General features: G+C 36.4%; 1 protein-coding gene across 1 annotated transcript in view; it reads right to left on the reverse strand.

The window, feature by feature from the left end:
• The window catches only part of SLC39A9 (solute carrier family 39 member 9), a 52043-nt gene that overhangs the window by 16898 nt on the left and 20165 nt on the right, over positions 1-14980 (reverse strand). The window contains exon 2 of the mRNA XM_019641341.1: positions 9411-9519. Coding sequence (XP_019496886.1) covers positions 9411-9519 — 109 coding nt within the window. The remainder of the gene's footprint in view (positions 1-9410; positions 9520-14980) is intronic.

The following is a 14980-nucleotide window of genomic DNA, read 5'->3' on the forward strand; positions in this document are numbered from 1 at the left end:
CATTAGCGGGAAATCTATATTGAACCATTCCTGATGACAACAGTTTCAATGATTATCTAGTTATGAATGCATAACATTTATATTTAGGTCTTTGACCCAATAGCTTGTTTTCGTAAACATGTCAATTCTCATGTTCCAAAGAATTATGGTGGTTTCAAATTTTAGCTCCATAGTAAACTAGCACTGCAATAATACTCAATAAGCTATGTTCTTAAAACTTCTGTTTCTATAGAATGACAGTTTTCGGGCCAGCCAAGTGGCTCAGTTGGTTAAGAGATTGCTCAAGAGTGCGAGCTCTGAGCAACAGCAGTTCGAGTCCTGCCCAAGCTGAGCTGCCGCTGAGCTGCCAACAGGTGGCAGGATGGCTCAGCTAAAAAAAAGGCAGTTTTCTCACATGATTGCTAAAAATCATTTAATTCCAATGATTTTAGAACTATAATGATAGAAGAATATGTAAGGGGCTCCTTTTTACATTAGTTAGTATTTAATGTTGCTTTTAAAAGTGTCAGAGCACTTAGATACACTGAGCTCTGAAAAAGTATGTTAATTATCTTAATTGCAAGGTCCATGGAAGAACTAAACCATAGTTTGGAGAAAAGTTAGTTTGATCTACAAATAAAGAGAGGAAAAGGGTCAGGAGGAGAAACAGATAAAGCAGTAGAAACTAAAGTAATTGTGACTAAACTCATCAGTATAAAGAGAGATGTGGAAAATTTGGAGACAGCTTAGTTTATCATGGCTGGTAATAGCAGTGCTTAGTTAATATCATGGTTGAGCTATTGCAAAAATTTTTAATAGAGTGGAGTATTAATATTTACTTTATATAAACAATGATGGGGGCCAGCCGAGTGGCGCATTGGTTAAGAGCTGGCTTGGGATGCCAGAGGGCCCCGGTTTGGATCCCACAGATGAAGGCCAGTGACACCGCCCTTTACAGCTAAGATGCTGAACAACAGCTCAACCTGGAGCTGGGCTGCCGTGAGTCACCGGTGACAGTGTAGGCTGCAGCCCCTGCTGCAGTGGGTTGCCATGGGCTACCGTGTGTAGCCAGCAGCCAGCGTGAGAGGCCAGCAGCCGTAGTGAGCAGCCGTCCAGAAGCTGGCAACTGATCTGCCTCATCCGGGAAGAGTGCAATGATGGTGCCAACTTGGGCCAGTGAAGCAACATCCTCTACAACTAGACTGAAGAACAAAAGAACAGCAACTTGTGTATTCCTCTTCTCCCAATTCCCCAGCGCTGTTCCCATCCCCCAACCCCCAATAAAAATCTTTAAAAAAACAAAACAACAACAACAACAAAAACAATGGGGACTTCTGTGCTGGCCAAAATGGAGTAAATCCACTATAGTCTCAATCATGCACTGATTAACCCTTTTGCACGACAGTTGGATATATCTGAATGAATATTTCCATCTGCTGTGGATTGAAACTTCCAGAAAGGAAGTTTAGAAAAGCAGATATACACTTCTCTATATTTTTGTGTTTTTCAAGAATGAATAACAATAGAAAAATTTTATACATAAAAATAATGTCATTTATATACAAAGCAGCTCAAATTGTTATTAAATGCATAAAATAATCAAAATATCAACTTTTTCTTTTTTGTGGATTTCTGACACATTTTGAAAAAAATTGAAATCTATTAACACAGCAAAAGAGTTAAAATAAAAACGTTGTTCAAAACACACAAAAAAACGTCTAACTACCTGAGGACTACGAAAAGTAAACAATATTTAAGAGGAGAGAGAGCAGCAAAAACTTCAAAAGAAACCCTGTCCTATGGCCCAAAGACAAGGAAAAGGGGCTGCTGAGGGGTGTTGTTGTGGAAGGAAGTCCCCCTCCCCCTTTTTTCTTTCTCCCTCTTTTTTATTTCCCAGCCCTAATTTGAAGGCAGCCCCAGTTGCAGAACAGCATGGCAGTAATACAGGCCATTAAAACCCCAAGAAAAAACCCATCTTTGTAGCCACAGTAACTGGGAATAGCACCCCAGTGGTCTGAAAAGTGTGGAGGAAATCCAATTATTCTGTTCTCTCTCTTTTACCTATCACTTTGCCGTGACGGCAACCCAAGTTACGTGGACCTAAGCAGTGACAGCACAGGCAGCTAAAACTCCTAGAGAAACGTCTTCTTTCTGGCCAGACGACCAAGGAAGGGTCCCCTGGGAGTCAGAAAATGTGAGAGGAATACTGGAAAGAGATGGGGAAGGTCCCCTAATCCTGTGTATAAATGGCACAAATCCCAGACTCACCCCTGAACTCTGCAGGGAAAAGACACAGACAAAGCAGCATTACAAAGTCTTTGAAAACTGAACTAAAATTGGAACCATCACCCAAAAAAGGCAACACAGAACTGGCAGTCTGAACCCAGCCAGGTTAACTGCCTGCTAAAACAAAAGAAATAAGCATTCTCCAGAGGATTTTGAGAGGACCTAGAGTCTCAAATTATAATATTCAAAATGTCCAGGGTACAATCCAAAATTACTTGACATACAAAGAAAAAGAAAATACAACCAATCACCAAGGGAAAAGACAATCAACCCAACCTCAAGTAACTTAGATACTGGAATACTCAAAAGACTTTAAAGCAGCTATAACTATGCTCTCTGAGGTAAAGATAAACACTTCAAATGAATGGGTATCCTCTGTATAGAAATACAAACTATCAAAAGGAATGAAGTAGAAATTTTAGAATTGAAAAATATATGTGAAACAGTAAGTTCACTGGATGGGCTCAATAGCAGAATAGAGATGACAGAGGAAAGAACTGGTGAACTTGGCTACAAGGGAAGAGTTGAATAGTACCAACTGAGATCACATGGATCACAAAGTCTAAAATATTTGCTATCTGACCCTTTACAAAAAAAGTTTGCCAGCCCCTGGTCTAAACACACCAATTAGAAGACAGAGATTTTAAAAAATATGATCCAACTATATGCTGTTTATAAGAAACTCACTTCAAATATAATGAATAACATAGGTTAAAAGTGAAAGGATGGAAAAAGATATATAAACACTGATCAAAAGGAAACTGGAGTAGCTATATTAATATCAGATAAAGTAGATTTGAGAACAAGGAATATTACCAAGAATAAAGACATTACATAATGACGAAAATGATCAATTTGTCGACGAGACATACCAATCCTAAATGTATAGGCACCTAGCTAAAGAGCTTCAATATGCATAAAGCAAAAACTAACGGAACTAAAAGGAGAAATAGACAAATCCACAATCGTACTTGGAGACTTCAATACTCTTATCTCAGTAATCAATAGAAGGAGAAAATCAGCAAGAAGACCAATATTATCAAACAACTTAACCTAATTGACACTTATAGAACACTCTACCAAATAACAACAGAGTACACTCTTTTCAAGTGCGTATGGAACATTTAGCAAGATAAACCATATTTTGGACTATTAAAAAAAGCATTTACAAATTTGTAAGCTTTAAAACACTATACTATGTTCTCCGATCATATTGAAATTAAACCAGAAATCAGTAACAAAGAATCTAGGGGGGGAAACTGGAAATTAAATAACACACTCCTAAATAATACATAGATCAAAGAAGAATTTGGAAGGGAAATTAGAAAGTATTTTTAACTGAATGAAGATAAAAATATATCAAAATTCCTGGGCTGCAACTAAAGCAGTACTTAAAGGGAAACTTACAGCATCAATTGCTTATACTAGAAAAGAAAGATCTCAAATCAATAAGCTTCTACCTAAAAAAACTTGAAAAAAGAACAAATAAAGCCTAAAGCAAGCAAAAAAAAGAAAATAATAAAGAGTAGAAATTAATGAAACAGAAAGCAGAAAAAACAACCGGAAAAAAAATATCAATGAAATCAAACATGGTTCTTTGAAAAAAAAGAATAAAACTGACAAACCTTTAGCCAGAATGACCAACTTAAAAAGAAAGAAGACAAATTAGCAATATCAGGAATGAAAGAGAAGAAATTACTACAGATATTAAAAGGATAATAAAACATTACTATGAACAACCTTATGCCCATAAGTTCTTTACCTTAGAAGAAATGAATCGATTCCTTGAAAGACATAAACTTTCAAAGCATACTCAAGAAGTAGCAGATAACTTGAATAGACATATCTGTGCAAGAAATGGAATTCATAGCTAAATATCTTTGAACATACAAAATTCCAGGCCCCGATGGTTTCACTGGTAAATTCTAGCAAACATTTAAGGAAGAAATATTTTTGATTCTATAGTCTCTTCTAGAATACAGAAGAGAGAATACTTCTCAACCTTTAGAGGCCAGCATTACCCTGATAACAAAAACCATACAAAGACATTGCAAGAAAGCCAGAAGCCAATATTCCTCATGAACAGAAACACAAAAAATCCTCAACAAGGTACCAGCAAACAGAGCCAAGCAATAGATATAAAAATATAATACATAACAGCCAGGGGGTGAGCTAGGGAGGGTAGTATATGAAAGTCTAGTCCAACATTTGAAAATCACTGTAATTCACAATAGTACCAGACTAAAAAAAGCATTTGATAACATCCATTCAAGATTAAAACTCTCAGAAAACTAGGAACAGAAGAAAACTTCCTTAACCTGAAAAGGGAATCTATAAAAAAAACCCTACATCTAACATCATACTTAATGGCAAAAGACTGAATGAGAACAAGGCAAGACTGTTCACTTTCATTCCTAATTAAACTCATACTAGATGGTGTAGTCAGTGTAATAAGGAAAGGGGGGAAAAGCATATTAGAAAGGAAAACATTAAACTGTGTCTATGTATAGGTGATATGACTATGTAGCAAATCCCAAACAATCTATAAAAAAGCTCCTATAATTAATAAGTGAGTTTAGCAAATTTCTGAATACTAAAATACTGAAAATTAAATTTTTTAAAAGTGTCATTGGGCTGGCTGGCCAAGTGGCATGTTGATTAAGAGCTGGCTTTGGATGCCAGCTCTGAGCAGCAGGGACCCGGTTTGGAGCTCAGTGACGCTGCGCCCTCTACAGCTAAGAAGGTGAACAAACCTCGACCTGGAGCTGGGCTGCCTTGAGTCGCCTGCGAGGGAGTAGGCTGCAGCAGAGCTGCAGTGGGCTGCCATAAGCTACCGTGAGTGGCCAGCAGCCAGCGTGAGCTGCCAAGAGCTGCCATGAGCCGCTGTCCAGTGGCCTGCGACCCATTTGCCTCAGCCAGGAAGAGCGCAATGATAATACCAACATGGGCCAGTGAAGCGACATCCTCCACAACTAGACTGAAGAACAAAAGGACAGCCATTTGTCTGTTCCCCTTCCCCAATTCTCCAATAAAATCTTAAAAAATAAATAAATAAAGCGTCATTTACAGTTGCACAAAAACCATGAAATATTTAGGTGTAAATCTAATGAAATATCTGTAGATCTGTACACTAAAAACTACAACACTGATGAAAGAAATCAAAGACCTAAATAAATGGAGATATATTCTGTTCATGGATTGGAAAACCACAATATTCTTAGGATGTCAGTTTTCCCCAAATTAATCTACAGATTCAATTCAATCTCATTCAGAATACCAGCATAATTTTTTGTAGATATTGACAAGCTCATTTCAAAATTTTATAGACAGGCAAAGGAAATAGTTTAACCAAAGCAACTTTGAAAAATACAAACAAAGTTAGAAGGACTCCACTATCTGATTTCAAGATTTGCTACAAAGCTACAGTCTTCAAGACAAGGTAGTATTGGCAAAGGATAGACATGCAGATAAATGGAACAAAATAAGAATCCAGAAATAGACCAACACAAATATAGTCAACTGATTTTTAACAAAGGTGGAAAGACAAACAGAAAAAGGATAGTCTTTTCAACAAATGGTGTTGGAACTATTGGACATCTATCCATATGCAAAAAATGAACCTTCACTCTGTATTCAAAATTATTCCCAAATGGATCATAGACCGAAATGTAAAATCTAAAATTATAAAACTTTTAGAGGAAAACAAGACAAAAATTTCTGTGAACTTGGTTTCAGCAGAGGTTTTTAGATATGATACCAAAAGCACAATTCATGAAATAAAGAACTGATAAATTGGACTACATCAATATTAAAAACTACTCTGTGAAAGTTGCTATCAAAAGAATGAAAAGATAAGCCACAGACTAGGAGAAAATACTGGCAGATCACACATCTGATAAAGGACTTATATCCAGAATATATGAAGAATTCTCCAAACTCAATAAGAAGATTCAGTTAAAAATTGGGGAAAATATTTGATATTATCAAAGAAGCTATAACAATGGCAATCAATCACAGGAAAAGATGTTCAACATCATTACCCACTGGGAAATTGCAGATTAAAACCACCTCAAGATACCACTAACCATCTATTAGAATGACTAAAATAAAAAACTAAAAACAGGCACCACCAACTGCTGGCAAGGAAGGGAACCAAATGGAACTCTCATACATTACTGATGGGAATGCAAAATGTAACAGCCACTTTGGAAACGAGTTTGGCAATTTCTTATGAAGGTAAACACACACACGTACCATATGACACAGCAATTCTACTTATAAGTATTTACACAAGAGAAATAAAAACTCATGTTCACACAAAAATCTGTGCACAAATGTTTATAGTGACTTTATTTATAATCACCGAAACTGGAAACAACCCATATGTCTTTTGACTGATAAAGGTATAAACAAACTATGGTTTATCCAAACAATGGAATACTACTCAGAAATAAAAAGGTACAAACTATTGATACACAGAACAATATGATGACTCTCAAGTGTATTATGCTAAGTTAAAGAAGCCAAACCCAAAGGCTGCAAGACTCCATTTATGACATTCCGAAAAGACAAAACTATAGAGACAGAGAAAAGGTTGAGGGTAGAGGAAAGGCTTGACTACAAAAGGGCAGTGTGAGGTAGAATTTTCTTTTATTATTTATTTGTATTTATTTTTATTTATTTTTATTATAAAGTAGTATTTTCTGTGTGATGGAACTGTTCTGCATTTTGACTGCAGTGGCGATAACATAACTCTACACTGAGTTTGTCAAAACTCATAGAGGTGTACACCAAAAAGAATGAATGTAAAATATATAAATGAAAATAATAAATTTTAAATGATGTCAGGGCTGTAGATTAATCTATGATAAAAAGTTAAAGACACCAGAATGCTTATTTTTGGAGAAGCAAGTTTATAAAGCACATTCTATTTATTTTCAAATGAATCCACAAAAGTATTTTGGGTCAAAACCCAGAAAAACTGAAAACAAAGAAATGCAACCCAACACACAGTAGCTAAATTTAAGCTTAAAACTATATCTAAAAATATGGTATGTGAATTATATCTCAATGAAACTGTTATTAAAAAACAAACACACAAAAAACTATACTTTTTTCCTATACCCCAGTATTCCCCAAACTTGTCTAATATGAATCATTTGGCAATTTGTTAAAACTATATCCCCAGGCCTTTTCCCTGGAGATTCTGATTCTGGAATCTAGGTTGGGAGCCAGGAAATTATATATATCTTTATAAAAAAAAAAAAAAATATATATATATATATACACATACATATATATATATGTATGTAATATGTATAATATATATATATATGTATGTGTATATATATATATGTATATATATGTTTTTTTTTTTAATTGGGGAATTGGGGGATGGGAACAGCGCNTGGGGAATTGGGGTAAGGGGATCAGCCAAGCTGCTGTCCTTTTGTTCTTCAGTCTAGTTGTGGAGGACGTTGCTTCACTGGCCCAAGTTGGCACCATCGTTGAGCTCCTCCCGGGCGAGGCAGATTAGTCGCTGGCTTCTGGACGGCTGCTCACGGCAGCTGCTGGCTACACACAGTAGCCCATGGCAACCCACTGCAGCAGGGGCTGCAGCCTACACCGTCACCTGCAACTCACGGCAGCCCAGCTCCAGGTTTAGCTGTTTTTCAGCATTTTAGCTGTAGAGGGCAGCGTCACTGGCCCTCATATGTGGGATCCGAACTGGGGCCCTCTGGCGTCCCAACTCAGCTCTTAACCAACGCGCCACTCAGCTAGCCCAGGAAATTATATTTTTAAAATGTACCCCACCCTCAAGTAACTTTTATTATCAGACAAGTTTAGAAAACAACTGTCACCCATAATTCTTAAGCTAACTCTTAACCAACTGAGCCACTTGGCCAGCCCCATAATTCTTTCTTAACTACAAAGACAAGAAAAAAAATGTGATTGTCTATTTAGTCATGGTCTGAATGTTTTCTAGTATACTAGGATAATGATCTCTCTACAGTAGAATAGTCACACTCAGAAAAATTCAAGATGATCCACTGGGATAAGACAGAAAATACTGATCGATACACTTTTACTTTAAATCACATAGTTCAAAATTTTCTATTTTAGGCTGTTTTATAATGTGCAGAGTAAACCAGTAAAACAGTACATGTATATCTTTTACCCCAATAGGATGTATGATAAAAAAAGATAGAAACCAGTGCTCTAAGGCTCCTGATTATTTCCCCCCCTTACAGCTGACCAATCCTCAGCCTCTGTCCTATTTTGCATTAAGACCCCCAATCCTCACTCTTTACAATTGTGCCCGTATTCATACCCCAGGCATAAGAGCATCATCACTCTGGATAAAGAACACAGGTTTCTTCCTCAACTGAGATCTGAAAAATTATTTATTATATTGTATCCAGTAAGAAATTCAGAAGGCCATACCTCTTTCTACTATTCTTAAAGTCCAGTAGACTCTTGGCACTTGAAGATTCAGCTCACCAATTTAACAGCTGTGGTTTCAATCCTTCACAAGTATCTGTGAAGTTTCATGACAAGTAGTAATCTGATTTTGCTGAGTCACAAATTTGAATCAAATATGTGTGTAAGCTGGTGTGAAGGACCAAATTATTTAGCAAGGAAGTGAACCAAGCTGACCAATCAACATTTACTCATATACCACAATACTGTTCTCTTCTTGTTATTAGGGTCAGGAGAGCCCTCTTTAGTTTTTTAGTTATCCTTTACTGCAGGGGTCCTCACTAATTATCTACAAAGGTTACTATAAAGAGTCCTTAAATCCAAACAAGTATATCTATATATTTTTTCCATTAAAGAACACTAAAAATACAATCACCATCATGTAGAATTTGGGAAGTTTTTGAGTGGGCATTAAAAAAGGACTGTCATACTTTGAAAGACTGGAATTCATGTATTATTGCAAATAAATCTTAAGTGGTATTCATGCATTGGGGCTTTCAAATCACAAACTGCTAAGGATGTGTTCAATGTCAAAGATGTCGAAAGATATGTTTTAAGGACTCTTCTCAGTGTAGAAACTGAGTTCAGAAAAAATACCATTAAGCTTCTTCTTTCAACTCTCCGTGTCAATAACATATCTGAAAGAAGGCCCTTCTCTCTCTCACCCTCAAGAATATCTTCATAAAGTGCGTGTACTCCTTCAGGCACGATGACCGCCAGTGCAGTTCCACAGAGAAGGCCGGCTCCCAAAACTGTTACCAGCTTTAGTCGCTCCTGGAAAGAAAATATAAACTGTTGAAAAGACTGACGAATGAATGAGAAAAAGTTTCTCAAGTATCTACAATATAATCACGACTTTGAGCCCGCTCATTTGTGAGACCAAATCAAATCTACAATGGCCAGTGAACATGAAAAAGGGTCAGCTTCATGAATAATTAATACTAATTAAAACAAGGAGATGCCATTTTTAAATTTAGCAGATTGCAATGATGTGGGAAAACTTGTCTGCTAATCCATGATAGGGAGAAATCTGACACTGCTACAACCTATCTGGACCACAATTTGGCAATTTAAAGTCTTTTCAAAAATGCGAATTCTTTGATCTAGCAATTTTACTTCTAGAAATTCATCCTAAGAAACAAAGAACTATACAAAGAAGACCACTGTATTTATTAAGAATGCAAACCTGAAAAGAACTTAAATGTCCAAAAAAAGACATTGGCTAAACTATAATTCTTCAACACAGTACCACAACACTCAGCGATTAAAAATTATGATATAGGTTTATTTATGGGTATAGAAAGTCATGACTTAATGCTATGAGGAAAATGCTGGAGGCAAACATGATTTTGGTTTTTGGTATCTCTTATTTGTAATAAGAAGTATACATGTAAGTAGAACAAATGTAAAATAAACATTAACAAATTTCTTACTTTATAATTTATAAACATAATATGGAATATATAATTTGTAACATAATTTATTAAACATTTATAATTTATATAAAATGACCATGCATTACTCACAATAAAAAAATGTGTTTAGTTCAATACTAAAATGTTCCATGGTTATTGTTTTTTTAAACTACTTTATTGAGGTATGAGTGACACACAAAAAGCTGTATATATTTAATGTATACAACGTGATATGTTTGGACAAAAGTATACATCTGGAAAACCATCATCACAATCAATACCATAAATGATCTATGGTTTTAATCCAATTTAATCCTATTTTTTTCTTTTTAACCAGGTTTCTCTGAGAGACTGCCTCCTGACATACAAGATATAAAGGATTATGTTTCAAAACATCTTGAAGCAGTGGTGTACCCTGTATGGCTTCCTGGAGTCTTAGCAGTACAAAAAAAAAATCTTAAAACCTACAAGGGATAATTTAGTACGTTGCTTATGAAAAAGTTTCATTAGTTTAATGGTATATCATGTACTTTACTTTTCTGATTTAGTTTCCTTTATGAGATTAGCAAAAATAACAGTGGATGTACTACCTCTGATATACTACTGAACTTGTGCCTATGAGGCTGGGGGATATATATGTGGTCTCCATGGAAAAATGGGTTTTTAGCTGAAAGGCTGCTTAAAACATTACCCTCTGTTTGGGAAGAAGGAAGGGATCTATAGCTTATTGTGTCTCTACTGAAAATAAGAGAACTCCAGTTGCAATGTCAGCACCAACTAATACTTGCCATACTGCAAGTGGGCAATTCCGAGCACACAGACCAAGGCCAGGTCAGCCCTTCAGACATTTAGGATGGCCATTATCAGCTACTTATAAACTGAGAGTATTCTGAATGCATCCAGTGGTTGGGGCGCTGGCTTGGGAGACAGAACTGGCTCCATATCTAAATTGGTTAACAACTCAGTACCTCAACTTTTCTTCTGTAAAACAAGAATATTTCTATATATCTTATTAAGATACAGGAAGAAACAGGAGAAAGTGATTGAAGCATTTCAGAAAAATGCCATCAAACAACTGGTATTACTATTTTAAAATTTAATACTGAGCTACTCTAAGAGTCTTTATCTTTTCCAAGTTATTAAACTCACCAAAGCACTGCTAATCCAGCATTCATTTGAGACAAACTGTCAGAGCATGGAGAACACAAGATGGAGAAACAGCTCTTTTATGTGCAGAAGGTAACAGGGCAATTAATTAATCTTTTCATCATTCTCTCTAATCAATTCATAAGTCACCTTTTAAAAAAAAATTTCATGAATGTAAAGTTTTACTCCCAAGGAAGGACAAAAATAACGGTAAAACTGAAATGAACTGACTGATCATACCATTTCAATTTAGAGACCTGGTTTCAGAATGCTACAATTCAAACTAATGAATAAATTGCTAGAAAATTGTCCTGTCAGCATTCGGATTATGCGCTACGCTGGGAAATGGAAATGAAAGGTGCCCCTGCTCTGCAAATTAAGGGAAGATGAGAAGTGATGATGTACCTAAAAGAGAAAGAGCTGATTGCCCTCAAAAATTACTTGGGTGGTAGCTCACATCACACACAAAAATTAATTTTTGATGGATTATACACCTAAATATAAAATCTAAAACTCAAAAGCTTCTAGAAAATGTAGAATATCTTTGCAATCTTGGGTTGGCAAAATTTCTTTCTCCCTCTCTCTCTTCCCTTCCTCTCTTTCTTTCTTTTTGAAGATCTAATTGGCTTTATTGAGCAATTCATGAATCAGGAAGCATCCCATCAAGCAAGGTGAGAGGAGCTCCCCCTTGGGTTGTTAAAATTTCTTAGCAAGGACACAAAAACACAGACCATGAGAAAAAATTCAACATCAGAATTTAAAACGTTTGCTGAGAGTGTTGCTTACTGATGGCTCAGAGCTAAGTCCATCTGAGGAACTGACCTTGGGCCAAAGGGAAGTGACTAACCTAAGGTTATATTCCCTCTCAGGCCAGTCCATATTCTCTGACTTGTGTGGAGTTGTGTGCAGGGAGGTATGAAGCCCTATCTCCTTGCTTCAATTTAGGATCTCTCTGAAGATCCATCCAGCTTCAGAGCCTACTGTGAGGTGAGCTGATGCTGCTACTGCAACTGAATTAAAGTTCAACTTCTCCATCCAATGAGAATAATCCTGCTCATTCTTTCTCCCTTGTTCTTCCCAAGAGCACTCTCCAACAAACTTTCTGCAGCAAATCTTTGAGTCTGTTTTCTGGGGAACCCAACCTAAGACACTACAAAGGGCTCATATTTGAAATACAAGGAACTTCTACAACTCAATAAAAAAACAAAAAAGTTAAAAATAAAAAATGGGTAAAACATTGAACAGATACTTTACAAAAGATGTACGAATGGCCAATAAACCCATGAAAAGGTATACAAGGGGCCAGACGAGTGGCGCGTTGGTTAAGAGTTGGCTTGGGACGCCAGCTCAGGCCTCGGTTCGGATACCACATGTGGGCCAGTGACGCTTCGCCCTCTACAGCTAAAGTGAACAACAGCTCGACCTGGAGCTAGGCTGCCATGAGTCACCGGCGACGGTGTAGGCTGAAGTGGGACTGGCCTGGCAGCGGGCGTGAGCTTTCATTGAGCCGCCGTCCAATGGCCGTCGAGCAACTGCCTCACCCGGGAAGAGAGCAATGATAATACCAACATGGGCCAGTGAAGCGACGTCCTCCACAACTAGGCTGAAGAACAAAAAGGACAGCAACTTGTCTGTTCCGATTCCCCAACACTGTTCCCCTCCCCTAACTCCCCAATAAAATCTTAAAAAAAAAAAAAGGTATACAACATCATTCAATCATCAAGAAAATGCAAATTTAAACTACAATGAGGTACTTCTTTATACCTACCAGAATGGCTCAAATTAAAAAGACTGACAACACTAAATGATGGCAAGGATATAGAGCAACTGGAACTCTCAGCAGTGCTAATGGGAGCAAAGAATGGTACAACCACTTTGGAACACTGGCTCTGTCTTATAAAGTTAAACCAGAGATTCCACCTTTGGGTATTTATCAAAACAAATGGAGAAGTATGTCTACAAAAAAAACTTGTACAAGAATGTTCACAGAAACTTTATCAATAATTGCCAAAATCTGGATCAGATGCCTATCAATAGGAGAACATACAAACAAATTGTGGTATATTTATACAATGGAATACTACTCGGCAACAAAAAGAAATAAATTCCTGCTACATACAGGAACATGAATGAATTTCTAAAAACTATCCCAATGTTTGATGAAAGAAGCCTTATACAAAAAGATTATGTCCATTTATATGAAGTTTTAAAAAAAGCAAGCCAAACTAATCTATGGCAACTGAAATCAGAACAGTGGCAGAAGGGATGAATGGGGAAATACAGTGGCAGGGGTGATGAACTAGAAAATGACACCCAGTTATTTTACTAGGATGATGGAAATGTTCTAAATCTTGATTGTAATGTGAATTATATCTCATACACTTGTCAAAATTCATCAAACTGTATTAACATCTGTACTTTTTACTCTATAAAATTACTTTTTTTTTTTAAATTACCTCTCTGGGTAGTAATTTACTCAGCCAGAACCTTGGAAAATATTCATTTTAGAACTATTCAATTTTAACAAAGTCTCTTCATGGCAGCTTTTTGAAACCAAGCTCAGAGGTCTACGTAAAATACTAAGGCATTCCAAATTTTTTTCCTTTTTTTACCCATAATTCCATTCACTTATTTAAATGGACCAAATTTCTGAATATTATCTATTGTAACAGATTTTAAATGAATTTTCCAAAGGCCCTAGCAAGCTAGAAAATAGTTGAATCTCTATGTGAAGCTAATGTCATTACAAGGAAATCATGGTTAAGTATTTAAAGTACACAGTCATGAAATTACACTCTCTGTTAATCACGTATGAACAATTAAATGCCCTCAGCTGAATGATATGAACAGGAGGTTGGTCTAAATTTTTAGAAAGACACAGCAAAAATTTTTAGACACATACTTTAAAGAAACTGGATACTAGCTAAGTTATTAACATAGAATCCAAGTTTAAGAACTGGAAGAAAATGTAAGAAATGATCCTCTCTCAATATATATGCGGAGACTCAAGTGCCAAAGATGGTAATGATGTACCCATGATCACACAGCTAGGCTAGTTAGTGGCAGAGGCATAATTCGATTTGACACTGCACTCTGCTGCCCTGTACATTCCAAGACAATGTCCATCACATGGCACAACACATACAATGCATCACATAACATTTACCTCTGAAAAAAGATAAATTCAATCATACCACCTCTTTAAATAGTGTGAGTCAGCAGAATTCCTTAGCAATAGCATGAGGAAAACCAAAATTATTAGTTAAATTGTTCTCTATTAATAGTTTCTAAAGGTCCATGGCAAAATAAGAGCAAATAAGGACAATGAAACGTGCTTTTCTTAAGATTTTATTTCTTCAATGCAGAGGACTACTCTTTATTCTGAGATTAATTATATCCTACCTACTTTTTGGTCTTAAAATGTCCTTTCTTTTACAAAACGATGGTGACAATATTTTTTGTTTTTATTTTTAATGTTCTTACTTGGCAAAATTAAAAGCAGGCATTCCTGTATCAGTTTTCATTACCATATTTGCCGGCGTATAAGACGATTTTTTGGCCCTGAAAAATATGCCTCCAAGTGGGGGGTCATCTTATACGCCAGGTACACTTCAGATAGACTGCCCATAGTGCTTGCCCCGTGCCATAGTGGCCTCCCGATGCCCGCCCACTTC

The sequence above is a fragment of the Hipposideros armiger genome, unplaced genomic scaffold (genome assembly GCF_001890085.2).
Source record: "Hipposideros armiger isolate ML-2016 unplaced genomic scaffold, ASM189008v1 scaffold_59, whole genome shotgun sequence".
Lineage (NCBI taxonomy): Eukaryota > Metazoa > Chordata > Mammalia > Chiroptera > Hipposideridae > Hipposideros > Hipposideros armiger.